We start from the raw sequence: 26,486 nt of genomic DNA on the forward strand, positions 1-26,486 counted from the left end.
GGGGTAAGAGGGGCGAATGCCCTGCATTTTCCATTTCTCTCAGTACCTGATGGTTGTCTTTGCTTTATGTGTTTAGACTTCTAAAGAGAGAAGGGGGTCAAGGTCCAAGGAGCGGGGCTGTGCTATTTGCAAGAGGAAGCTACCGTCCGGTTGGGGCAAACCTGCATGTCAGGCCTGCGTAGGCAAATTATTGGAGGATGAGGCCCCCTCTCTCTTATCAAGCCTAAAGAAGATTATCAAGGATGAAGTCAGAGAAACAGTTAAAGAATCCTTGAGTAATCTGCTTGAAGATCGCCCTAGTACTTCCGCCGCGGTCTCTATTCCCGCTTCGAGCGATCAGGAGCTGTTATCCGGGTTAGAGGAGGAGGGAGAACTTCCATCCTCGGATCATTCACAGGACGAGCAGCTGGCGGGGAGACCCTTGTTCCTCCCAGAGAACATTAATGCTCTAGTCGGGATTGTCAGGGCAACTATGGGGCTTGATGATCAAGCAGAACCCCAGTCTATGAGGGATTCCATGTTCGAGGGCCTAGGTCCCAGAAGATTGAAATGTTTTGATGTGCACGAGAACATAACTTCGGTTATTAAGAATGAATGGAGCAGGCCGGACAGAAAATTTTTCGTGCCTTCTGCCCTAAAAAGGAAGTATCCCTTTGAGGACAAAGCCTCTGCTGATTGGGATAGAGCCCCAAAGTTGGATGCTCCGGTAGCAAAAATCTCTAAGAGAGCAGCCCTCCCGTTTGAAGACGCGGGAACTCTAAAAGATGCTATGGACAGAAGAGCAGAGGTCTATTTAAAAAAGAACTGGGAGGCGACGGCTGGTTCTTTTAGGCCCGCTATAGCCGCCACTTCTGTGGCCAGGTCCTTAAAGGTCTGGATGAAGGAGATGGAGGAGCAGATGAAGAAAGGAGCACCCATGGAACAACTCCTCTCGTCATTCCCAACTCTGTACAGTGCCATTGACTTCTTAGCGGATGCCTCAGTGGACTCCCTGAAGCTGTCAGCAAGAGCCGCAGCTCTTTCAAATTCCGCCCGTCGGGCGATTTGGCTAAAAGACTGGAAGGGGGATGCAGGGTCGAAGGCGAAATTATGTGCTATTCCCTGTCAGGGTGAATTTCTCTTCGGGCCCACGTTGGATGATCTGCTGGAAAAGGCCTCTGACAGAAAAAAGGGTTTCCCTTCTATTCATCAGCAGCCTCCTAAGAAGCCCTTTCGTTCTCAGTCGGCCAGATTTAACTTTAAGAGAAGAGAAACTCCCAGGCAGTCTGGTAATGCGCCCAAAAGGAGCAAAGGGTTTCTTTTTTCAGGTGGAGAGGCCTCTAAGAAGCCTCCGCAATGACGCCAGATGCCCGGTTGGAGGTCGTCTCTCCCTCTTCGCAGATCAATGGCGGAAGATCTCAAACAGCCCCTGGATCCTCTCAATCATTTCACAGGGCTATTGCCTGAACTTCCTGAGAACTCCTCCAGAAAGGTTCGTTTTGACGGACTATCGCTCCAGCCCAGAGAAGCTAGAAGCATTGCGTCTGGAAGTTGCAGATTTACTAAAGAAGAGGGTCCTGCAGGAGGTTCCAGCTCAAGAGAGGGAGAGGGGCTATTATTCGACTCTTTTTCTTGTAAAGAAGCCGAATGGCACCTTCCGAACCATAATAAATCTCAAGCTGCTCAACAAATATCTGGTGTACGAGAGGTTTCGTATGGAGACTATCAGTTCCATAATTCCGAATTTATTCCTGGGCTGCTACATGGCGACCCTGGACCTCAGGGACGCTTATTACCACGTCCCAATCCATCCCAGTCACCAGAAGTACCTGAGAGTAGCAGTTCAGTTCCCGGACAGACTCCTACACGTACAGTTTCGGGCCCTGCCGTTTGGGTTGTCTCAGGCACCCAGGCTTTTCACGAAGATTGTAGCAGAGATGATGGCTCATCTGAGGGAGAGGGATCTGATTGTCATTCCCTATCTAGACGATTTCCTCCTTCTCTCTCAGACACCGGGACAATTATCCGAGGGAATTGCCTGGGTCAGGGAGGTGCTGGTAAAGTTGGGTTGGGAGTTAAATCTCCAGAAATCCAATCTCGTACCAAGCCAGATATGCACCTTTCTGGGGCTGCTCCTGGACTCCCAGAAGCAGATGTGTTTTCTCCCGACACAGAAGGTTTCTCTACTAGTCTCCAGGGTTCAGGACATTGTGGCTCGCCGTTCCATCTCTCTAAGAGAGGCTATGTCAGTTCTGGGCCTAATGACGGCCGCAATCCCGGGGGTGGAATGGGCCCACTTCCACTCGAGGTCACTTCAGCTGCAGATCCTGGGAGTTTGGGACAAAGATCCCCTATCCTTGGATTCCCTCTTCTACCTTTCAACTCGTACAATAAAAGATTTAGAGTGGTGGACAGAACCTTCCAACCTTCAGAGAGGAGTCCCTTGGTCAAGGCAGGATCCCCTCTCTCTGACTACAGACGCAAGTCCCTGGGGGTGGGGAGCTCACACAGAATCTCTACTTCTGCAGGGACAGTGGGATCAGGAGATAGTTCCCAGATCTCACAACTTCAAGGAACTCCTGGCGATCCTCATGGCCTTAAAGAAATGCCTCCACCTTTTAAAAGGCAGAAACGTCTTAATCTACTCCGACAACATGACGGCAGTAGCCTATATCAATCGTCAGGGGGGGACGAGATCGCCAGATCTAATGTCTCTCACCAGGGAGATTTTCGAGATAGGCAGAGGATTTCCTTCCATCGATCAGGGCGGTACACTTAAAGGGAAAGGAGAATGTGAAGGCAGACTTTCTGAGCAGGCATTGTGTTCGGCAGGGGGAATGGTCCCTAGATCAACAGGTCTTCAACGACATCGTGGCTCTCTGGGGTCTCCCGGTGGTGGATCTCTTTGCCACAAGGGGAAACAGAAAAGTGAAAAGGTTCTACTCTCTATCCCCACTAGAACGGACCCACGGCAGTGGACGCTTTGGCGCAGTCATGGAGAGTAGGCCTCCTGTACGCCTTCCCTCCTATAAAGCTACTCCCAAGAGTCCTGAAGAAGATTCGGGAGGAGAAGGCCCTAGTAATTACTATAGCCCCCTTTTGGCCCAGGAGGGTCTGGTTTTCCTGGCTAAGGAGGATGTCGGTAGCAGACCCCTGGGTACTTCCCGTCTTCCCGGGACTACTAGTTCAGGGACCATTACTTCATCCACAGTTGGAGAGCCTGCACTTGACAGCCTGGCTGTTGAGAGGCAGATCCTAGAGATGAAGGGTCTTTCCGGGGAGGTGATAGACACCCTTTTATCCAGCAGAAAACCTGTTACCTCAAAAATCTATTTGAGAGTTTGGAGGGCCTTCCTTCGATTTGCAAACAGGCCAGTTAATGTCTTGGATCCCCCGGAGTTACCTCTAGTCCTGAGCTTCCTCCAGGAAGGCTGGAATAAAAAGCTGAGGCCCAGTACTTTAAAGGTCCATATCTCTGCCTTAAGTGCTCTCTTTGAGTATAAGTTAGCAGACCACCCCTGGATTAAGAGATTTGTAGTTGCAATTTCTAGACTCGCTCCCGTCCAGAAATCCAGAGTTCCCCCCTGGGATTTGAACCTAGTCCTGTCTGCCTTAACCGGAGATCCCTTTGAGCCCATTGAGGACGTCTCTATTAAAATCTTGACCTTTAAATTAGTTTTCTTGCTAGCCATTACTTCCGCTAGAAGAGTGAGTGAGATTTCGGCCCTCTCTATCGAAAAACCGTATCTCAATATCTTAGAAGATAGGGTTATTCTATCTCCTGACCCTGCCTTCCTTCCAAAGGTTTCATCATCCTTTCATCGGTCTCAGGATATAGTTTTACCTTCCTTCTGTTCCTCACCCAAGAATCAGAAGGAAAGGGAATTTCATTGCCTCGATGTTAGAAGGTGTCTAATCCAATACCTTTTGGCCACTCAGGAATGGAGGTTGTCCTCTAAGCTGGTAGTTTCCTTTCAGGGACAGAAGAAGGGCTCCCCTGCTTCCTCTCAGTCCATAGCCAGGTATATAAAACAAGCCATCTATCTGGCATATTCCTCTAAAGGGGTTCCTCCTCCTGCCGGGTTTGGAGCACACTCAACAAGAGCAGTGTCTACATCCTGGGCAGAAAGAGCTTCCGCTTCTATTGACCAGATTTGCAGAGCAGCTACTTGGAGTTCTGCTCATACCTTCTTTAAGCACTATAGGCTGCAGCTTCCTTCACAGGAGGGTTTGGGATTTGGGCGTAAAGTCCTCCAAGCAGTTGTCCCACCCTAGGTTGATCTCGCCTAGATATCCATGGGTGCTGTCATAGGCGAGGGGGGAAATATAGGATTACACTTACCGGTAATCATTTTTCCTTGAGCCTATGACAGCACCCGCCTAATTCCCTCCCTTACAATAAAAAAAAAAATAATAATAATAATAATAATAAATAAATAAAAATATATAATAAAAAAAAAAAAGAATTTTAGAATATATAGAGAGATGTATACGTGTGTTTGCACACAGAGATGAGCATTTGTTCTGTTGTGGATTTGTGGTGTAGTGTTTTTGTCTCCTTAGTTCTTGGAATAGGACTGGCATGATGGGGGTTGTACCTCCCTTTTGAAGAGGCTGTGCTTCCTGTTTCCTGTCCTGAGGAAGGGGGCGGATGCTATCCATGGGTGCTGTCATAGGCTCAAGGAAAAATGATTACCGGTAAGTGTAATCCTATATTTCCAAACACCCCCACAGCGGCACGACAGGAGGATACCCCGCCTCCCCAGGGACAGGAAACAACGTGAAGATCTTTAAATACTCCCCTCCCCTTACCTGCTCCAGTTGTTTCCTGTCCCTCTGGGAGCAAGACGTGGAGTTCTCTTCGCTGGTGGGATTTCTTTCGCCCATCAGCAGGATCGCCGGCAGGTCGTTAGGGGAGCAGGATCGCGGGACTGCGGTGCGGTTCTCCCTGTCTCCCAGGCACAAGTCCTCCGGTGGAGGCAGCCCCGGGCAGCGCTTCCTCGCTGATATCGCGAGAAGGAAGCCACAGGATCGCGGGTCACGTGAGCGGGAGCTCACAAGCGCGGGAGTTAGACGTCACTTCCCTGCGCAGATTTCAAAAAAACGGCGGGAATCGGCGGTGTCCTAAGAACAGCCTGCAGCATGTCGGCATCAGGAGAGGACGCAATGCGCAGACCCTCGGATCCTTCCAAGACCGGCAGCCCGGTAAGCTACCCTCCTCTGGAGGGAAATGAGGAATGTATATTGCCTGTGATTCACTGTGGGGTTTAGGTTTTCTGACCTTCTGCACTGGATAAGGGACTGTACCTCTCCCTTTCTACAGACTAGGCAGCCCCCCTTTTTTTATTAAACAAATTTTCTGACTTATATCTAATATAGGTCAGGGAAATTCAGAAATCTGAGGCCCAGCGTGTCAAAAAGTGTTCCATTTGCAAAAAGGCCCTACCGTCAGGGTATAAAAAAGCCCTTTGTACCAAGTGTTTGGAAAAGATTGTGGCAGAAGAGTCTCCTTCCTTATTGGATAATATTAGAAATATTATTAAGGATGAAGTAAGCAGCGCTGTGGATCAAAGACTAGCTGCTACGTCCCAGAAGCCTTCTACTTCTATGGCTGAGATGCCTGCGACTTTAGAGGCGGAATATCAGGAAGTGGATCTTGATGAAGGGGAACTCTCAGAGTCTGAACCTCTTTCCTCTGAAGATGAGTCCGGGAAGCCTCTTTGTTCCATTGAGGAGACCGAAGTATTATTAAAGACCATTAGGGCAACTCTAAACCTAGAGGAGTCTAAACAGTCCAAAACTATACAAGATTTAATGTTTAAGGGCTTAGGAGAAAAAAGGAAGAGGGTGTTCCCCCTCCACTCTAATATTACAAAGTTAATTAATAAGGAGTGGACCGATGTGGAAAAGAGACCAAGCGTATCTAGGGTCCTAAAAAGAAAATATCCCTTTGCTGAGGAAGATACGTCCTCTTGGGACAAATGTCCTAAAGTGGATGCCCCCGTAGCAAAGATTACAAAAAAGTCAGCCTTACCCTTTGAGGATTTAGGTCTCTTAAAAGACCCAATGGATAAGAGAAGCGAGGCCCTACTAAAAAAATCTTGGGAGGCTTCCATGTCCATCCTTAGACCTAGCGTGGCCGCTACATATACAGCCAGGTCCATGTCTATCTGGTTAAACCAGCTGGAGGAGCACCTAGTATCAGGAACCCCTAGAGAGGATATTTTAGCTTCTCTTCCAGTTCTTAAACAGGCGGCAAAATTTTTGGCCGATGCTTCGGTCGACTCTATTAAGTTAGCAGCCAGGTCAGCGGCCCTCTCAAACTCTACCAGAAGGGCAGTATGGCTTAGGTCCTGGTCAGGTGATGCAGCATCCAAAAACAAACTCTGCGGCATCCCCTGCGAAGGTGATAGGGTGTTCGGATCAGTACTGGACGACATCCTTGATAAAGCCACAGACAGAAAGAAGGGGTTTCCTTCGGAACAAAAGAATTTTCGTCAGAGACGGTTTTTTTCCCACATCTAGGGGCAGACAGGACCAAAAGAGAAGGGATTTTTCCCCCCGGTGGCGTTCGGGAAGAGGAAGAGGTCGAGGGTTTTTATTCAACCCCTCTGACTCCTCCCAAAGGTCATCAAAGCAATGACGCCAGATGCAGGGTAGGAGGAAGGCTGAAGTACTTCCTTCCAGCCTGGGAGAATATCTCCAATTCCCCATGGGTTTTGGACGTAGTCTCCTCAGGCCTAAAGTTGGAGTTTTCCACTCTTCCCCAGGAGGTGTTCCACATCACCAAAAAAGCCGGTCCAGTCCAAGCTCTAATACTAGATCAGGTAAAAATCCTTTTACAAAAAGAAGCCATAGCGTCAGTTCCCCTAACAGAACAGGGAACAGGTTATTATTCCCCCTTATTTTTAGTCAAAAAACCGAACGGCTCATACAGAGCCATTATAAACCTAAAGGGACTGAACCAACATCTACTCTACAAACGGTTCAAGATGGAGAGCATAAAATCCACTATAGGTCTGTTACAGAGAAACACCTTTATGGCAACCCTAGACCTTACCGACGCGTACTACCACATTCCAATCTGCAGAGAGCATCAGAAATTCCTAAGATTTTCAGTACAGCGGGGTTCGGTGGTACTCCATTATCAATTCCAGGTCCTCCCCTTCGGCATTACGTCAGCACCAAGAGTCTTCTCCAAAGTGATGGCAGAGGTGATAGCAGATCTTCATCTAAGGGGCATATTAGTTGTGCCGTACTTAGACGACTTCCTTATAGCCGCTGCATCAAAAAGTCTCCTATTAGAACAGATAGAAATAGTGAAGCAGAGCCTAACAGACCTGGGGTGGCTAATAAACATAGAAAAGTCGGACCTCCAGCCCGAAAAAAGGAAGATCTTTTTAGGAATGCTGCTGGATTCAGGCCTCATGAGGACCTTCCTCCCACAGGAAAAAGTCCAGACTATCAAGCAGGAATTTACGCTGTTCCGCAGCAGATCAAGAGTGACAATCAGGTCAATAATGAGAATCTTGGGTCTAATGTCCTCAGCTATCCCAGCAGTAAAGTGGGCTCAGGCTCACTCAAGAACCCTCCAGGCTTTCATGCTCAGGGAATGGGACAAGAGCAAAGCTTCTCTAGAACGGAGAGTAAGAGTCCCTCAATATGTAAGAGACTCCGTAAATTGGTGGTTGATCAACCAAAACCTAAACACAGGCGTCCCGTGGCAGCAAACAGATGTGGTCACTATCACTACAGACGCCAGCAAGAACGGTTGGGGGGCCTTTTCAGACAGGTCCGTAATACAAGGGGGCTGGCAAGAAAATCAGATCCTAGCCTCTTCCAACCTGAAGGAGTTAAGGGCAGTATGGGAGGCCTTGAAGGCCCTTCACTCAGAAGTCCACGGGAAAGAAGTGAGAATACTCTCAGACAACACCACAGCGGTGGCCTATCTGAACAGACAAGGGGGCACAAGAAGCCCATCCTTGGCAAGGGTCTCAAGAGAGATTTTCCAGTGGGCGGAAAGAAACATACTATCAATATCGGCAGTTCACATAAGGGGAGAAGACAATACAGTGGCGGATTTTCTCAGCAGAGATGTCTTGAAAGAAGGGGAATGGTCCTTAAACCCAAGGATATTCCATCGGATAGCACAAACATGGTTCCTTCCAGAAATAGATCTGTTTGCCACGCGTCAAAACAGACAAGTAGAGAAGTTCGGCTCTCTGGCTTATTCAGACCACCCTCTTATAGTGGACTCTCTCTCCCACCCATGGCCAAGAGTAAACCTGTATGCCTTCCCTCCCTTTGCGTTAATCCCCAAGGTGCTGCAAAAGGTACTTCAGGAGAACCACAATCTGATCCTGATTGCTCCTTACTGGCCCAAGAGGTCATGGTTCCCTCTCCTAGTGAGGATGTCAGCAGGAGACGTGTGGCATCTACCAAACATCCCGGATCTCCTTCACCAGGGCCCAGTATGGCATCCCAAGACAACACAACTTCAGTTGACAGCATGGAGACTGAGCGGGAAATATTAAAAGGAAAGGGCCTCTCGGACGCGGTAATTTCCACAATTCTTTTTAGTCGCAAAAAGGTGACTTCGAGGATCTATGACAGGATCTGGCAGTCTTTCAGAAGATTTACTTGGGGGGTACCAGAGGTCCCCTTATAGTCACTAAGGTCCTAGAATTCCTCCAGTCAGGTCTTCAGAAGGGGCTAAGAGTAAGCACTATAAAGGTCCATATATCAGCCTTGAGTGCCTTACTTGATATAAAATTAGCAGACATAGACCTTGTTAAGAGATTTGTGAAAGGAGCTCGGAGAAAACAGCCAATAGTGAGGTCCACTGTCCCTCCTTGGGACTTAAATCTAGTTCTAGCAGCCTTATCAGACAACCCTTTTGAGCCCTTATCTGAAATATCTCTAAAGATGCTTACCTTTAAAACAGTTTTCTTAATAGCCATCACCTCGGCTAGGAGGGTGGGGGAGATACAGGCTTTCTCGTGCAGGCCCCCGTACCTGTCCATCAAAGATGATAGGATAGTACTGAGACATTCTCCCTCTTTTTTACCCAAGGTGGTCTCTAAGTTCCACTGTCTTCAGGAAGTGTCCCTCCCTTCCTTTGGATCCCCATCAGGCAGTCAGGAACAAAGACGCTTCCATAACCTGGATGTAAGAAGAGCCGTTCTTACCTACCTAAAGGCTACAGAAGATCTCAGGAAGACGGACAGACTATTTGTTCAGTTTGCAGGCCCAAATAAGGGAAACGCGGCAAGCAAAGCATCCGTTAGTCGATGGATTAGATCGACAATCTTGGCTTGTTATGACTTAAGGGAGGTTCCTCCCCCGGCAGGCTTAAAAGCCCATTCAACCCGATCTGTAGCAGCCTCTTGGGCTGAATCAGCGGAGGTTCCGTTAGAACAAATTTGCCAGGCAGCCACCTGGTCGTCACCTTCTACTTTCTTTAGACATTATCAGTTAGATGTGTTGAAGAACAGGGAATTATCATTTGCTCGCAGAGTGTTATCTGCTGTTGTCCCCCCCTGATATGGGATTCCTATGTTATTCCTCCTGTCGTGCCGCTGTGGGGGTGTTTGGAAAGATTTCAATTACTTACCGGTAATTGGTTTTTCCTCTAGCCCCCACAGCGGCACGGGGAATTTCCCTCCCAATGATTATTCAAACTTTTATTTAAAAAAAAAAAAGGGATGAAAGAAGGAAAAAGTTGTTATGTCTTTCTTGGAGAGTATCCTTGTCTAATTCTCAATAATACATAAAGATTAATTTTGTTGCATCCATTCCAGAGTTTTCTTGGTTATTTACTGGAGCAGGTAAGGGGAGGGGAGTATTTAAAGATCTCCACATTGTTTCCTGTCCCTGGGGAGGCGGGGTATCCTCCTGTCGTGCCGCTGTGGGGGCTAGAGGAAAAACCAATTACCGGTAAGTAATTGAAATCTTTTGTTGCTGGTGAAATCGGAAATAGATTAGGACCGTATGAGGACTTTCCGAACGTTTCTGTTTTCTCATCAGTTACTGGGTGTATAAAGGTGGCAATAAGCACATAATGACCATGCAAATCTCTGTGATATTCTATGAGCACACCATGAAACCAGAGCCATTTTTTGTAATAAAACATGGTAGTAGGGTAAGTGGTCATCTCTCTATCTATTGTATATAACGGTAATTTTCATTTTTGCAATTTTAAGGACATGTAGAACCATGAGAAAGACATCTTGTCTTCAAACACCTATGACTGTTGTTTCCCACTGACCTTCTCGCGATAAGAGCTCAGATACTTCCTGGACATATACTTTCAGTCTTAAGTGGCAGAAGATTTTATGAGATGGGCAAACCCGTTAGAGGAATAGTGACAGCCAGCTAAGAGACTCTTAAAAGCTTTCTTAAGAAAGATAGTGTGAGTGCTCAAAATATGGGAATCTGAAGAATACAGCGTAGGAGGAGGTTATTGAAATTTCATTTCTTTTAGGACTTTTAGGACATAGTTGTATTACTGGTCTGTGATGTAATGCAGTGCCCATGGAACTCTGTGGGACCATAACGTATCTTCACATTTCTCGCACTTTTTCCCTCGCAGGTTCTGTAAGAGAGTAGTGAAGTGGGTAAGCTGCAGGCCGAGGATCCAGATAGCCAGCACTTCTAGAGTTCAGCAATCTGCAGACAGGGCCCAATTCGTAATGTACCTTTTTGTTCATATCTGGTCTTAATTGGAAGGCCAATTAAATAATGGTGACTGGAGTGATCTAATGGGCCTCTTTAGGGGGCATGGGGCATGAGGTTTGGTATATTGGATCACTCCTCATCATAAAGGCAGAAGTTTATGGCTGCACTCGCCTTTATCGTCAAAACCATTGTGGTTTCTGACCCAGTTTTTCACTGTGGATGCCATGAACTAGCTTGTTGTTTAGCCCAATTGTATGGAGTCATTCGGACACCGCATCAAGAAGGGAAATTCAAACCAACAGAGTTCGCTCCAAAATTCGCACCTAATGGAGATATAGTAGGGGGCTGCTGTGAAAATGGAAGATACTATTAGAGAGTTTTACACCCGGGCAGCACCTGGCCTGAACATTGACCCATTAAAGTCGATTGATCAATGCACATGAGCAACTTTCTCTCTGAACCAAAGGTCTATGCCAAGAAAATTCTAGCAAGCAACATCCTGCTCCTATTTTCTTGTAAGACTCATTCAGCCAAGTGAGTGGGTCTGTGTGAAAATGGACTCATGTATTCAGCCTGAAGGGAAGAACTGTGTAAGTGTACCTGGTGTGATGTTTGAATGTCCCCAGTGCCAAGTGCTCGGGAGGTGGTCCCTTCATGCGCAGTGCGCCAGGCTCTGTACACTGAACTCTCCTCATGCCCTCTCCTCTGCTCTGCTCTGAGTGAACTTGGATGGGTTAGAAGAAACCACTTACTCTCTATGGAGATAAAAAACTATTTGTCCTACTTTCTGGACAAGAACAGAGATTTTAGGTCCCTCTTTCTTGGCAATGTTGGGAGTCTGAGAGGCCAAACCCTCACCTAAGGCCGGGTTCACATCACCGTTTAGTTTTATGTTCTTCTGATCCATCAGAAGAACATAAAAATAAAAAAAAAGGCGGGGGGATCCTGTATTTTAAGCATCCGTTATGCTCAGTTATGTTCATATTGCATCCGTTTTAGCCACTTCTGTCTCAAATCCGTAAAAAAAAGGTCTTGCATGCCACATCGGAAGTACGGAAAATTAAACTGTGAACCCGACCTAACTTGGGTCGTTGTGGGACATGATTAGCAATTAGTCTGTATGAAGTGTAAGTGTTCATTTTCAGCTGATAGCATATCAGCAGCACCATTTCCTATGATTATAGCTTTCCACACATCTGTCCCACTGGTTAATTTTTTTTGGACATCCAGAGGTTTCCCTTCTTCTCCTGTTAATATTTGTATGAAATTTGCAGAGGTGGATGTATCGATGACCTCCACAATATGCACATTCCTGCTTGTTCATGTTGAAAGATACATGAAGATGGAAGCCAGAAGTCTATTTCTTCTGGATCAGATAAGGCACGAGGTTAGACCCAGGAGAGATGATTCTGATAGCCGGGCTCTGGTATCCATTGCCTTGACAGCTTTCCAACTGGTGCCTGAGGCAATGCTAATGTTCTGTCTTCAGAGCATATCAAATGGTTACATTCAGTTTCAAGCTTCTAGTTCGGTATATCTGAGGTCAAAATGAAAGCGATCCTCATGTCCTTGAGTCTTTAACCAGGAGTTGCAGGGTAGTGAAGAACAATGGCACACAGCCTGCCGGTGGACCGCGTCTCATCTTGTATTTCTACATGTTTGACCTCACAAGTTCTTCACAAGAAGGACCCCCAGTATAAAATGGCCAGCACATGCGATTTTTAAATAAGACTGCTTGTATTCACATTTAGTTTTATGGTATATACTCACCCATAAAATTATTTTTAGGTAATCAAACCTGCACCCCAGAACTTTGGCTCCCATGACAGGATATCTTGAAAATAAAAAATGCTGAGTTTTGCGGGTGGCTATGCTAGATAGATGTTATTCAAATTCCCTTATTTTACTGAAGTGAGAAAAATAAGGCTGCTTTCACACGAGCGAGCTTTCCTTCTGAAGGCCATGCATCCAGACTGAGTCCTGACCCATTCATGTCAATGTGTTGTGCACGTGAGCATCGCTTCTCACTGACCATCTCTGCATTCAGGAGAAATCTCAGCATGTTCTCTATTGTCTGGTTTTCACACAGCTCTGACCTTACAGAAGTGAATGGGGCTTGCGTGGAAAACGGAAGACATTCCGGTGCGTTTTTCACTGGTAGTTGCTAAGAGATGTTGAGGGTTATTCTTCTTATTTTAGTACAGGCATCTTTGAGAGCCCTAACTTGTTTTTCCTTTCGGTTTTGTGGCTTTTTTTTTGTGATACATGGAATACATTTTTTCCATTTTTATATTAGTATTTTTGTTTCTATATAAAGGGAGTCTTTCACCTAAAATCACCATTATAGAACATTAACACCATGATCTCCATTACATTCCCCATATTAGAATGCTACCTTCCATATTTCTGTCCATCGCCAATTTTCTCAGAAAAACACTTTTATTGAATATGTTAATTAGCTTCTGAAGGTGCCCAGGGGCGGCGTTCCTGCAGCCAGTGCCCAGGCCCCTCTGTGCTTTTCATACGAAACCCATCCCCTTTCACCCCTCTGGCCCGCCCTAGGTTCTTCTCAGGCAGACCAAGCGACTGCTTAAGGGCGCAGAGAAGGGGGGGTGGTGCCAGGGCGGAAATTTATTTAAATTTTTTTATTTTTTTAAATACATAACTTGCAGACTCACCTCCTCACAGGGCGGCACGCAGGCTCAGCAGCAGCACGGCATCGGCAACACAGACAGTCACAGGGTCAGGGGGGTGACTGCCGAGTGGCACTGCGGCAGCAGGCAGCAGCAACTGGTGTAGACTGGGGAGCGGAGGTCTGGAGACTTGAGGAGGAGCTGTGACTGTGTGGACAAATGTCTCTGAGTAGTCTGTGTGGCCCACAGGGAGAAATGTATGTGGCACAGGGGGGTGAAATGGACATGATGGGGAAGGGAGAAATGTGGCAACATGGATGGAGGAGGGAGCAATGTGGCAACATGGATGGAGGAGGGTGAAATGTGGCAACATGGATGGAGGGGGGGAGAAATGTGGCAACATGGATGGACAGGGGAGAAATGTGGTGACATGGCTGGAGGGGGGAGAAATGTGGCGACATGGCTGGAGGGGGGAGAAATGTGGCGACATGGCTGGAGGGGGGAGAAATGTGGCGACATGGCTGGAGGGGGAGAAATGTGGCGACATGGCTGGAGGGGGGAGAAATGTGGCGACATGGCTGGAGGGGGGAGAAATGTGGCGACATGGCTGGAGGGGGGAGAAATGTGGCGACATGGCTGGAGGGGGGAGAAATGTGGCGACATGGCTGGAGGGGGGAGAAATGTGGCGACATGGCTGGAGGGGGGAGAAATGTGGCGACATGGCTGGAGGGGGGAGAAATGTGGCGACATGGCTGGAGGGGGGAGAAATGTGGCGACATGGCTGGAGGGGGGAGAAATGTGGCGACATGGCTGGAGGGGGGAGAAATGTGACATGGGTGTTGATGGCTGACATGAGGGCTGATCTGAGGCATTGGGGATCTGATCTGAGGCCTGATTAACATTGGGGGTCTGATTGCTGGTCTGACCTGTGTAATGGAATTTTTTTATTTATTATTATCCTCCTCTAAAACCTAGTCTTATAGGGCGAAAAATATGGTGAACTTGGGGGGGGGGGGGGGGGGGCGGCAAAATGTAGCTTTGCTTGTGTTGACAAAAATCCTTGCACCGACCCTGATTCTTCTGATTACATCCTCCTCTTAGTGAGATTATGGGCAGAGGCACAAGAGCGTTTAATGCGCATGTGCTGGCCTGTACATCCCGATCTAGCCAGCCTTGAATGGGGAATAAAGTGCGCAGGCGCAGCAAATCTGTTGAACGCCGCTGGATTTCTCACTAAGAGGAGGACGTAATCAGAAGAACCTAGGGCGGGCTAGAGGGGTTTCGTATAAAAAGCACCGAGGGGCCTGGGCACCAGCTGTGTGAACGCCGCCTCTGGGCACCTTCAGAAGCTAATTAACATATTGAATAAAAGTGTTTTTCTGAGAAAATCGGCGATGGACAGAAATATGGAAGGTAGCATTCTAATATGATGAATGTAATGGAGATCCTGATGTTAGTGTTCTATAATGGTGATTTTAGGTGAAAGACTCCCTTCAAAGAAAAAAACACCCCTGCTTTTTCTTTGGGGAGCCTGGCCTCCTGATTAGCGTGCAGTTGCTAACTCTGCAAGGACGTTCAAAAACATCCTTGCAGATATATACTGACCACTCGAACATTCATAGTCTGTGAGTGGTTGGCAAGAGGTTAAAGGGGTTTTCTGGGATTTTACTACTGATGGATTATCCTCAGGAAAGGCCATCAGTATCTGATCAGAGAGGGTTCAACATCCAGCACTGCCACCGATCAGCTGTTCCAGAGTAGTCGAGGATAGACCATAAATACATTCTGGAATGTGGTATGTAAGGGAATATAAAGGTAGGGAAGAATGTGTATACTATACTGTATATACACTTTTATTTTTTATTTATTTCATTCTTTTGCAGTAACATTCTGCGTCTTCTCAGGTCTTCTCACTAGCTGTCTGTATCGGCTAGCCTCCTCTCCATGTATAGACATGACACCTGCACGCCTTGTAGATTAGAGATGCTCTGTGGAGGACTTATGACAGCCAGAAAGCCTTAGAAGAAAATTCCACGGCGCACAACTTCATAGTTTTCAATGATTCTGATTCTTTATTTATATACAAAACGTATCCAAGGGAGGGAGGTCCAGGAAAAACATGCTAATTGTACAGTAGAATATGAAGAATCGGGCATTCTCAGTGGAACATGTCTATAAAATACATGGAATTGGGAGTTAGTTTACTGAGGGAACCAGCCTGGTTACCTCACAAATGTACACATACTAAAACAAAAAGTCACCCATGTTGGTTCATAAGAACACAAAGATGATGACCTATAACTAATAATGAGATAATACTCTGCTCCCCAGGTTGTAGTGCACCATAATAGATCAAAATTGCCGTTCCATAAATTCAAGAATATATATGATAAGTGATAATTAGTTTCATGACCCTACAATGCTAGAAGTCATATGCATATACAGTAATGTTACATCCGTCATGTGAACGCATGTCTCTGATCACTGGCTACATCACAAGACAAATAGGTATTAGTGGGGAAGATTTACTAATACTTTCTAAAAGGGTTTTCCAAGTTCCTGGTACTGATGACCTATGCTCATTAATATTGGTCATTAATATCTGATCGGTGAGGGTCTGATACCCAGCACCCCCACTGATCAGCTGTTCCCTGCAGCCTCCAGCATTGCATTTAGCACTATGGATGGAGCGGGAAGCACAGCTCCGTTCAAAGTCCGGTGACCATACCAGGTTACTGCAGCTCCCATGAAAGTGAAATGAGCTGCACTACCCTAAACGGAGCTGTGCTTCCTGCTCCATTCATAGTGCTGGAGGCTTCAGAGAATAGCTGATCGGTGAGGGTGCCAAGTGTTGGACCCTCTCTGATTACGTATTAATGACCTATCCTGAGTATAGGTCATCAGTATGAGGCACCTGGAAAACCCCTTTAAACTGCACCAAATTTATCTGCCACATTTTAGACTGTCTAGTCTGTTTCTACCACCTATAAGTTGGATAAGTGTTTGTAATGGAACAACCCTTTAAGGACCAAGTTCCAACCTATGTGGCCAACCTGGTGAATGATACTTGTCATAATGTCTGTAACATAAAACTGTACCTGTGCTTTGAGCATCTGAACGAGCCTCTGTGTGCCTGGCTTGGCATCCTGAAATATCTCCTGCGCATGTCCACGTGTCCGTGACACCATGCACAAGAGTGGTCCTATGAAGGCGGAGGAGGCTGATTGCTGAACTGAAGCGAGGCTCTGTAATGAGCGATCACTGAGGGAATCATCCGATGGTTGTACACTATACAGTAATGTCATGTCTAGGTGGATTTGGAGAGGGGCGTAAGTTGCACTCTTGGAAAGTTAAAACCATGCTGTGAGATGTGGGTATCGCCCAGTACTGTGTGGTTATCACACCTGGCAAGGTGCAGTATTAGATTTGGTGCCCGGGCCCACCAATCAATACATTCTGGGGGCCCACTGTACAGCTACCTGCAAATATTACCCAACCCCATTTGCAAAATCTGTAAAACTTCAGCTAATACGTTTCCCCCAGTAGTATCCTGCCGCCAAGCCTGTGCTTTAACTATTCTGTCATGGAGGCCCTCTGTGTCCTATTGACTGGTTCTTGAACACATACTCACAGCGGTAGACAGCGGCAAAGCACTGCAAGGTGACATTACGGGGTTAATCTATCCAGTTCTTACCTGGACACACGGCTGTCTGTATGTAGTACAGTTTAATTGTGCATGGGGTGAGGGACTAGGGGACCAGTCCAAACCTGGCAAGGTGATTACATATAGATGGGTTTAATGGATATTACATAGCAGTTTGATGTAGATTTAACCTCTTTTGTGTGGGGATCATATGGATTAGGCACGAGCCTAAAAAGGAAGATAAATTAACTTTTGAGGTTAACGTATTCAAAATCACTCCCTTTCTGTGAGCATGGATACCCCATCACCTCCCCATCTAGGACTCTACAGCTCCCAGCATGCACACTTAGGCCTCGTTCACATTTCGGATGTGGTGTCCATGATTCACTGAAGACTGATAGGAAATTAATTTTCAGCTGAGCAGCATCCGTAAAAATACGCATGACACATGAACCAAACATGGATGCTTCACGGATATCTTCACAGATGAAACACGGACCCTTTTTTTTTTTTTTTTTTCACGGAAAAAACTGACTTGGAAGTGTGAACAAGGTCTTACTCACCTGTCCTTGTAAGGCTACTTTCACATTAGCATTTTTTTGCAGATCCGTCATTGATCTGCAAAAACTCTTCCGTTTCAATAATACAACCGCATGCATCCGTCATGAACGGATCCGGTTGTGTCTTCTATAGCCGTGACGGATCAGTCATATATGTCAGTGAAAACGGATCCATCCCTATTGACTTACATTGTGTGTCAGAACCGATCCGTTTGGCTGCAAGCAGCGTTTTGGTGTCCACCTCCATAACTGAATGGAGATGGAACGGAGGCAAACTGATGCATCCTGAGCGGATCCTTTTCCATTCAGAATGCATTAAGGGCAAAACTGATCCGTTTTGAACCACTTGTGAGAGCCCTGAACGGATCTTACAAACGGAAAGCCAAAATGCCAGTGTGAAAGCAGCCTAAGCTGTGTTGTTTGGTCAGGGAATCACTAGTTTCCAACAAGAATGATTGAGGGTATCCGATGAGCAGGGTTAAGACAGTAATGATGACGCTGTGGGTCTACCCGGATTATCAGAAGTATGGGGAAGACCGCTGTTTATTCAGAAAAGTGGCTATGTGATGGAAATCTGTGACCAGCAATCTCCCTCTCCAGCTGTTTGCATAGACACACAGCTGTAGTCCACATGATTAAAACGCAGCTTTCCTTTTGTTGATCTGAGGCTCTGCTCCCGAGTTGTAATACTTTTTCTTAATATGCAAATTATTCCTTTGGTGCAATGAGGGAGTCGCCATTGCTTTTGTTGCACCCATGCTCCGCTCATTTCTGTGTCCAGCCCCTCCGCTGCTTTGCCACTGCCTGGTCCTGTCAATGAAAGACGTTAGGGAGGGGTTGGTCACAGAAAGGGACAGCACATGTATGCCACAAGAGCAATGGTGATGCCCTTATTGCACCAAAGGCATAATTTGCATATTAAGAAAAAATATCATAACTCAGGAACGAAGCCTCGGATCAACAACAAAAAACAGCGTTGTAATCGGGTGAACCACAGCTATGTGTCTTTGCAAGCAGTTTGATAGGCAGGTCGCTGGGGACAGATTCCCTTTAATGTAGTCCACTCTTCCTTGGACAGGTTGTACGTTTGAAATGTCCTTGCTTGGACTGTATTAACACCTGCTATACTTCTCAGTGTGTTAGTGCAATGTAGGCCTGAACTGGGTGGCAGGTATGAGCTCTTATTACAGTCTCCTTGGTGGCTTCTAGTAGATCATCTTTGGATTATCTTGAGTTTCCAAGAAAACGTCTTAAAGGGGTTCTCTGGTCATTTCCTCTAGACCATGGTACTACCCTGTGGAGGGAATTTTCACCTAGCACTTCCCTTCCCTCGCTTCCCTAATGGCGCTGTCTCTGCTGCTCACGCTTATAGTTACGTTTTCCTCAGATTACCTACGATCAAGTTTGCAAGTGGTTCTACATCAGCGGTAGCCGTCACTTCCCAGTGGTCGCTTGGTGGACCCCCTCTTCTCCTTCTTCAGTCTCTAGTCTAAGCTGACAGGAGACGGAAGGAGGATGAGTGACATTTTAAAACAACCTTTATAGTGATCACCATGATTGGCTATCCTGGTGATCTCATGGCCGGAAACAGTTGTCACTGAGCAGATGTTGGGGAAAATATTTCCATGCATCCGGATCCTACTGATAGGCCCATGCAGGGGAACGCCCTGCTGCTTTAAAGTTATGTGGCTGCTGCATGGGGTATGGGTTGCTGTAATGTAAATCTTAGTAGATGTCTAGGGGTTAAAGAAAAACTCCACCTTTGTGGGACATTCCCGTCTGGACATATGTAGACATGTATTATGTGGTATTAGGGGTTTTCACTTTGGGGGGTTGTGTTTGTATTCTTCTTTTGTTTTATGTCACTCCTACCGCCTTTGGTAGGAGTGGCCTAGGTGACTTAATTAGCTGTCTTCGGTGGCCATGTCACGGCCATCCTAGCGCCGATGTTGCCGCCTCCACATGTGAGAGGGGCAGCGCTGCTTGTTTGTTTGTCAGTGTTGTTTGTCTATGCCCTCAACTCCTGATGATTTGCCATAAAGAAACGATACATAGGCACTTACAGACTGAAGCTGCTAGGTGTAGGGCGCTGTGCCGTCCTGGGCACTGAATCATCTTTATTAGGGTGACATTACTAGGGGAGTTAATAGGATGATTTGGGGGTGAATCTATAGGCTACACAGTGTGAGTGTACACCAACGCTTTTAGAGAACACTGTATATAGCATATCTGCCCAATCCTCTCCCCAGTGCCCCGGTCTTTATTTGTGGACGCATCACATCACAAATCATAGTATTGGTGGATGCTCTACAATTGATAGGGGATTATTACCTTGATTTAATTGATACCTCCTCTGTATACCCCGCATCAAGCAATAGGGGCAGGGGGATATTCTGACCAGATAGCTATACAAGAGATAACCCTTATTGTGATCATTATTTTGGATAGGGATTCACTCTCGTTCCAATCTTTTAAGGTGTATTAATAAAGTTCAACATTTTAAAATATATACCTGTACAAACGCTCTATTGTTCAGTGATTAGAGGTGAATGTAATCCAATTATATCTCTATCAGTGAATTGTTCACATCGGTATTTGTAATGACACAAATCGTTACATTGAACGTCAGTCTGCGCTTTATATCTGTTATACGAGAAGAACCTTCCTTCTATATATGTAAGCCATTTTAACATCTTGTGTTTTTTCTTCTTAGTCTGCCATATTTAACTTCCAAAGCCTGTTGACGGTGATCCTACTGCTAATATGCACGTGTGCGTATATCCGAGCCATGTTTCCCAATCTTCTGGATAAAAACAAAACTGGGTATGTAACTTTCTAATAGCAGATCTATAAATGTGGAAACTGATCATGTCCTATCCGTAACTCACTCCTGTATATTAGATAGGCTGACATTGCTTTACATATCTCCCACTTCTATAACCCAAGTGGGTTATTTTACCTTGGATTGGTGATTGCAGTTAGAAAATGTCCCTTAAAGGGCTTCTGTCACCCCACTAAAGTGATTTTTTTTTTTTTTTGGGCTAGTGAAATTAGTTATATTGCGATATATGACAATATAATTGTGTTACTTACTTTGATCCAGCAGTTTCTGCAAAAAACGAAGTTTTATAATATGTAAATTCGGTCTTTACCAGCAAGTAGGGCGGCTACTTGCTGGTAGCTGCTGCAGAAATCCGCCCCCTCGTCGTGTTGATTGACAGGGCCAGCCGGGATCTCCTCCTCCGGCCAGCCCTGTCGTCATTTCAAAAATCGCGCGCCTGTGTTGATTCGGCGCAGGCGCTCTGAGATGAGGAGGCTCGTCTCCTCAGCACTCCCTCAGTGTGCCTGCGCCGATGACGTCTTCTATTTCGGTGATGTCATCGGCGCAGGCGCACTGAGGGAGTTCTGAGGAGACGAGCCTCCTCATCTCAGAGCGCCTGCGCCGAATCAACACAGGCGCGCGATTTTTGAAATGACGACAGGGCTGGCCGGAGGAGGAGATCCCGGCTGGCCCTGTCAATCAACACGACGAGGGGGCGGATTTCTGCAGCAGCTACCAGCAAGTAGACGCCCTACTTGCTGTTAGAGACCGAATTTACATATGATAAAACTTCGTTTTTGGCAGAAACTGCTGGATCAAAGTAAGTAACACAATTATATTGTCATATATCGCAATATAACTAATTTCACTAGCCCAAAAAAAAATATCACTTTAGTGGGGTGACAGAAGCCCTTTAATGGAGCATATGGAAGATTAAAAGGAATCCCCTCAATATTAATCTTCATGGCCACTCCTAAGGAAGGAGGAATCCTTTTAATGTCACTTTTTTTTTTTTTTTTTTTTTTTTTTTTCAGAACTTTACATTTCCGGCTACTTTTTAATATTACTGACTATAGACCAGTGAATGTATAAGTCTCATATAAAAGGGTTATCCATGATTTTTTAGATGTTTTTCTACATCGCTAATGATGAAATGTGCATGGGCTATCTCCCACTGAATGTTGAGCGTGCATGCGCCGTCGGTTGGCAGTGGAAGACGAGGAGAAGTGACGTGGGTGGGAACAGATGGCTCCGGACAGCCAACACAATGGATTGTGGGCAATGTAATTCTCAAGCTCAAACACACACATACCAGACGTAACAGAAGAAACCTGGGGGGAATTGGGGAGTCAAAGAAAGGAAACATAAAATGCATGAGGTACATGGCTTTATGACGGCACACGTAGGCGTTAAAAGGCTTTCATTTACTTCAGTTTATTTCCGCATAACTCCTTTAAGATTAAGAATAGAATATGAATGTGGTTGGTGAGTATAACATTTTGTGTGCGCTTTAACTTTAGAATAATTATTTTCCTTTTATTGCAGAATACTGGGAATTTTTTGGAAGTGTGCAAGGATTGGTAAGTCTTCCGGTTTACTTTTTCAGTTCTTGTTATGGTCTTTTACCTCAATAATTACAACAGGAACTTCCCATTCCATTTGAAGTTAAAGGGGTTTTCCTTTTTACTGCTGATCTATCCTTACTCCGTTACAGTAATGGGAGTGAGTTGGAATGTCAGACACCAGCTGTTGGCCCTGGCTTTCACTAATTTTATTCCCAGTTGTAATTACAGCAGGCAGGAATACACAGACAGTGAGCCCCAACTGGAATCCCTCCTGCTCTCCCTGCCTACGTGCAGTGCAAGCCTTAGATGGCAAGTCTGCAAGTGGTCGACATTCCCTACTGTGCTAAAGTGCAAGACATACACACACAAAGACAGAACAGAGACGGAGTCGTACAGACATGGGTTTGAACCAAGTGGACAATACGGTACCAAATCGCAAGACAAGGTGTAGTCAAATAGCAAAGCTGCAGTCAGAACCAGATGAGAAACACTGTACCAAAACACTAGACAGAGAGTGGTCAAAGGCAAGTGAGGTCAATAATGGAAGCAATCCAAATACGCACAGAACCGGAGCCAGGAGCACAGCCAGGCGGTCAATGAATATTGATATTGTATTGCCAGCAGAGGATTTAAATAGAGCACTGTATCCCTGGATCAGAACCTAATAGGTCATAAATTGATTTCTTTTAAAAAAAAAAAAACCATTTCCCAAACTCGGGTCCGGTTCCAAGTGGTACATTGTTTTTTACAGTAGAAATCGATTTATGAAGTTATTACGCGAAGTCTCACAAGTAATGACTTCAGCTCATCGGAGCCAATACATTTTAATACGAAGCGACTTCGGATGTTTCATCCAAAGTCGATTCGCTCATCCCTAGTTGCCTTGGGTCCAATCAAAGGGATTTTACTTTATTGCAATTAAATCCAGCAGCGGTAGTCGTACTGTAGGAAAAAATGCCAGCTTCTATGGTGACTGGGACCGCTGGAGTGGGCATAGGCTGGTGCTTTTTTCTATAGTGTACAAGCACGACCACCACTGCTGGATTGCAGGTTGGTCGTAACCATTGAAACGAGAAGTGTGTAATCCAGCAAAGGAGGCAATATGGCCAATCACAATACATTAGTAAGTGCCTTGTATTGACTATCTACATGATGAATGCCATTTGCTGAAGTGAGACAACCCCTTCAAGTATTTTTACTTGTATTAAATTTTTTGGTGCTTTGTTCTGCAGAGGATATGTTTTGTGTTCACTTTTTATTAAACTTCTTTTGTATATAATATCATCACATTTTGCTTCAAACCAGGAAGCAGAGAGTCACACTCCCAACACCCAAGGCACCAGTTTGACAGTCATGATATATGAACTTGAATTGATTTTTTTTCATTCATCTTAAGAACGTTCTTCTGCCAAGTCAAACAATCCCAAATAAATGTGCTCACATACAGTCCAGGCTCAAGCAATATCCATGCTTGTCTAAATTCATCACAGATTGTTTAGCTCCTTACTATACATTATAGCAATCTACCCTAATGTGTATAGCAATGATTGACGGGCCTCTTTGTTCAGAAGAGAAATGCTTGACTGCAATCTATTTTAAGGTGACTTCAGATGCCAAAAACATGTTAATCTTGGATTTTGTCCATCACTTTTCCACATCTTGTAATTCTTATCACTGATACAATATGCAAAATATTTTCTGTCAATTAGCAGGAAGTGTGATTATTCCATGTTTTCAAGAATTTGCAGAAAGGCATGAAATGTTAATTTTCCTCAATGTATTTATTTAAATCATTCATCTTTTTAGGTGAAAGGAAAAGTCCATATGTGGCCGTCTGCTGTGTGGTGATGGCTTTCAGCATACTCTTCATGCAGTAATCTGCCAACGATTCCAGCGAGCTCCATTTGTTTTCCTTGTGGATTAAATATCTTTGTGATGGTTAATATGTGCATAAGTCATTTCTTTGATACACAAAGTACCGGGCTTCATGTGATGGTTCCAAGATGGGTCGAGGAATATCTAGGATGTTTAAAATCAGAAAACAAGTTGGACATCGCCAATATTTTTGTTTTTTAAAATGTCATTTTATTTTGAAAGTGATATTTATGTTGAATGAAAATCGACCTTTTTGAAAAGTTCCAGTTAAATGTTTCAAATGCTACAATAAAAAAAGATTGTTTTTCCACCGTGGTTTGAATTAGTAAATAAAATTGATGTCTTTTTCAAAAAGTAATTTTCATGCACTTTGCTTGTTGTTGTAATGTCCAAAGCTTTTTTTATTTATATGAAATAGTTGCTGTATTTTTCACCATCTAAGACACAACTAGGTTTTAGAGGAGGAAAAAAATATTTTTCATCAGACCCCATGTTTTTCTGAGACCTTATGTAAGACCCCCAATCAGATCTCAGATCAGGCCCCCAATCAGACCCCTGTGATTTTCAGACCTCATATCAGACAAAAAAATCAGCTCACCTCTCCTGCTCCAGACGAAGATGCCATCAGGGAGATCCTCTTCTTGCTTTGTTGTGCTGTGCGCAGGTTTCAGCAGACGAAGATCAGGGAGTGATGAGTGCAAAGTCAGCTCAGGTTGCACTGTATTTACCGCTCCCGATCCTACCATACTAATATTCGCTTACATGATAGAAGCGGTCATTAGTATTTGGCCCATAAGACGCTCTGCCATTTTCCCCTACTTTGGGGGGGAAAAAGAGCATCTTATAGGGCGAAAAATACGGTACATATTTTAGTACAGTTCAAAAAGTTATATAGGTTCAATCCGGGGAGAGAAGATGTGGATGAAAGGAAGGGTTTAATTTATGTACTGTATTTCCCCTATTGGTCCAGTTAAAGGCAAAAAATCCAGAAGGCTTGTGCCAATCTGCTGTGATGGGGAATACATTCCTTCTGACCCCAAGCAGCCAAATCAGACTCAACATCCCTACTATCATTTCATATCAAATTTAAAGAGCATGTCACCAGCAAATTCCCTTATAAACCAGGCAAAATGTCTTGTAGGGCTATCTCTGCTGAATACATTTCACTGAGCAACAGTGTCGTTCCTTGGGTCCACCAGAGGAAATTATTTTTGGGACTCAACCCCCATATCATCAATAAAATCGAACCGGTTTTGAATCAAAGAAATAAACCCTAGTGGCAAGTGATAGCTCCAAATGGGATTTTTCTCTTGGATCTGTGAGGCCCACTATGGCTTCAAAGACCGGGCCCACCAAAGGAACCCCTGCTTAGCAATCTCTTGCTTAATTATATAGGAGAAAAATCACTAATATTCCATGTGCAAATGAGCAGCCACTCTGTGCGATTTTCACCTTCTGCTTCCTTTGCCTGCCCGTCCCTCTCTATCTTGATTGACCAGGCCAGGTTTCTGGATAGTCAACTCTTCTGGCCCGGTCAACCAAATCCCCTATATATATATATTGCTTAATGGAACATTCCTGTCTGCACATTATTTACAGTGTCTGCACTGCGTTATGCCCATTGCAGGGCCTGAGAGGACAGTGTATAACTCAGGGAATCATAGAACCGCAAAGAGACATTCTCTGTTTCATGCATCCACCCTATAGGAACTTCACTAGGCATGAAACAGTGTATTAATTTGGATCAGAGTGTTTCTTTTGCTGTTGCAGGGAAGTATTGTTTTTTATGTTTTGTTCATATGGGCAGGATTAATAGTTGAAATGATTTAATAGCCCAATATAATACAAATTCCCTTTCCAAAATTTTGGGTGACACATTTCCTTTAAGCATTTGGATTTTAGCTGTTTCTCTGATCTTTCCTTTGGGAGACAAGTGGTGGTTCCTCCCAAGGGGTGTGATTTCTATTGTCCCTGGTGCTGTCACGGGTGAAGGGGGAAAAATGATAATTATACAGTCACCAATTATTAGATTTTCCATGACAGCACTTTTCATTCCCACCCTTTTTTCAGTTATAATCTTACATGGTATAGCAGCACACAAAAAAACAAGCATTTTGTTTAATGTATACTAACTGAATGCATGACCCATCACGCTCTGTATTCCACTGAAATGTGGAGAGGCTCCGCCTTTTTATGTGCCGTTGACAGCATGATTTAACCCCTTCAAGACCAAGCCAGTTTTTACCATGATGACCAAGCCACATTTTGAAAATATGACGTTTCACTTTATGTGGTAATAACTTTGGAACACTTTTACTTATCCAAGCCATTCTGAGATTGTTTTCTCGTCACATATTGTACTTCATGTTAGTGGTAAATTTGAGTCAATATGTTTCACCTTAAGGGTCCATTCACACGTCCGCAATTTCGTTCCGCATTTTGCGGAACGGAATTGCAAACTCATTCATCGCTATGGGACAGCACGATGTGCTGCCTGGATCCGGAATTGCGGATCCGCTATTCCGATCCCAAATAGAACATGTCCTATTCTTGTCCGCAATTGCGGACAAGAATATGCATTTTCTATTAAGCGCCGGCAATGTCCATGTTTTACAGATCCGTGGATTCGCAAAACACACACAGAGGTGTGACTGGACCCCCGTTTATAAAAAAAAAATCCAAAATGTACAGAAAATTTGATTGTTTCTGCTTTTAAAGCAGTTTTAAAGCAGA

At 45.0% G+C, this 26,486-nt stretch overlaps 1 protein-coding gene across 1 annotated transcript in view; it reads left to right on the forward strand.

Annotated features, from left to right (window-relative positions):
* TMEM167A (transmembrane protein 167A) overlaps window positions 1–24,061 on the forward strand; it is a 33,722-nt gene extending 9,661 nt beyond the window's left edge. Inside the window, exons 2-4 of the mRNA XM_044276017.1 lie at window positions 20,206–20,315; window positions 21,859–21,893; window positions 23,685–24,061. Coding sequence (XP_044131952.1) covers window positions 20,206–20,315; window positions 21,859–21,893; window positions 23,685–23,755 — 216 coding nt within the window. The 3' untranslated portion in view covers window positions 23,756–24,061. The remainder of the gene's footprint in view (window positions 1–20,205; window positions 20,316–21,858; window positions 21,894–23,684) is intronic.
* The last annotated feature ends 2,425 nt before the right edge of the window (window positions 24,062–26,486 follow it).

Source organism: Bufo gargarizans, chromosome 1 (genome assembly GCF_014858855.1).
Source record: "Bufo gargarizans isolate SCDJY-AF-19 chromosome 1, ASM1485885v1, whole genome shotgun sequence".
NCBI classification, from domain to species: domain Eukaryota; kingdom Metazoa; phylum Chordata; class Amphibia; order Anura; family Bufonidae; genus Bufo; species Bufo gargarizans.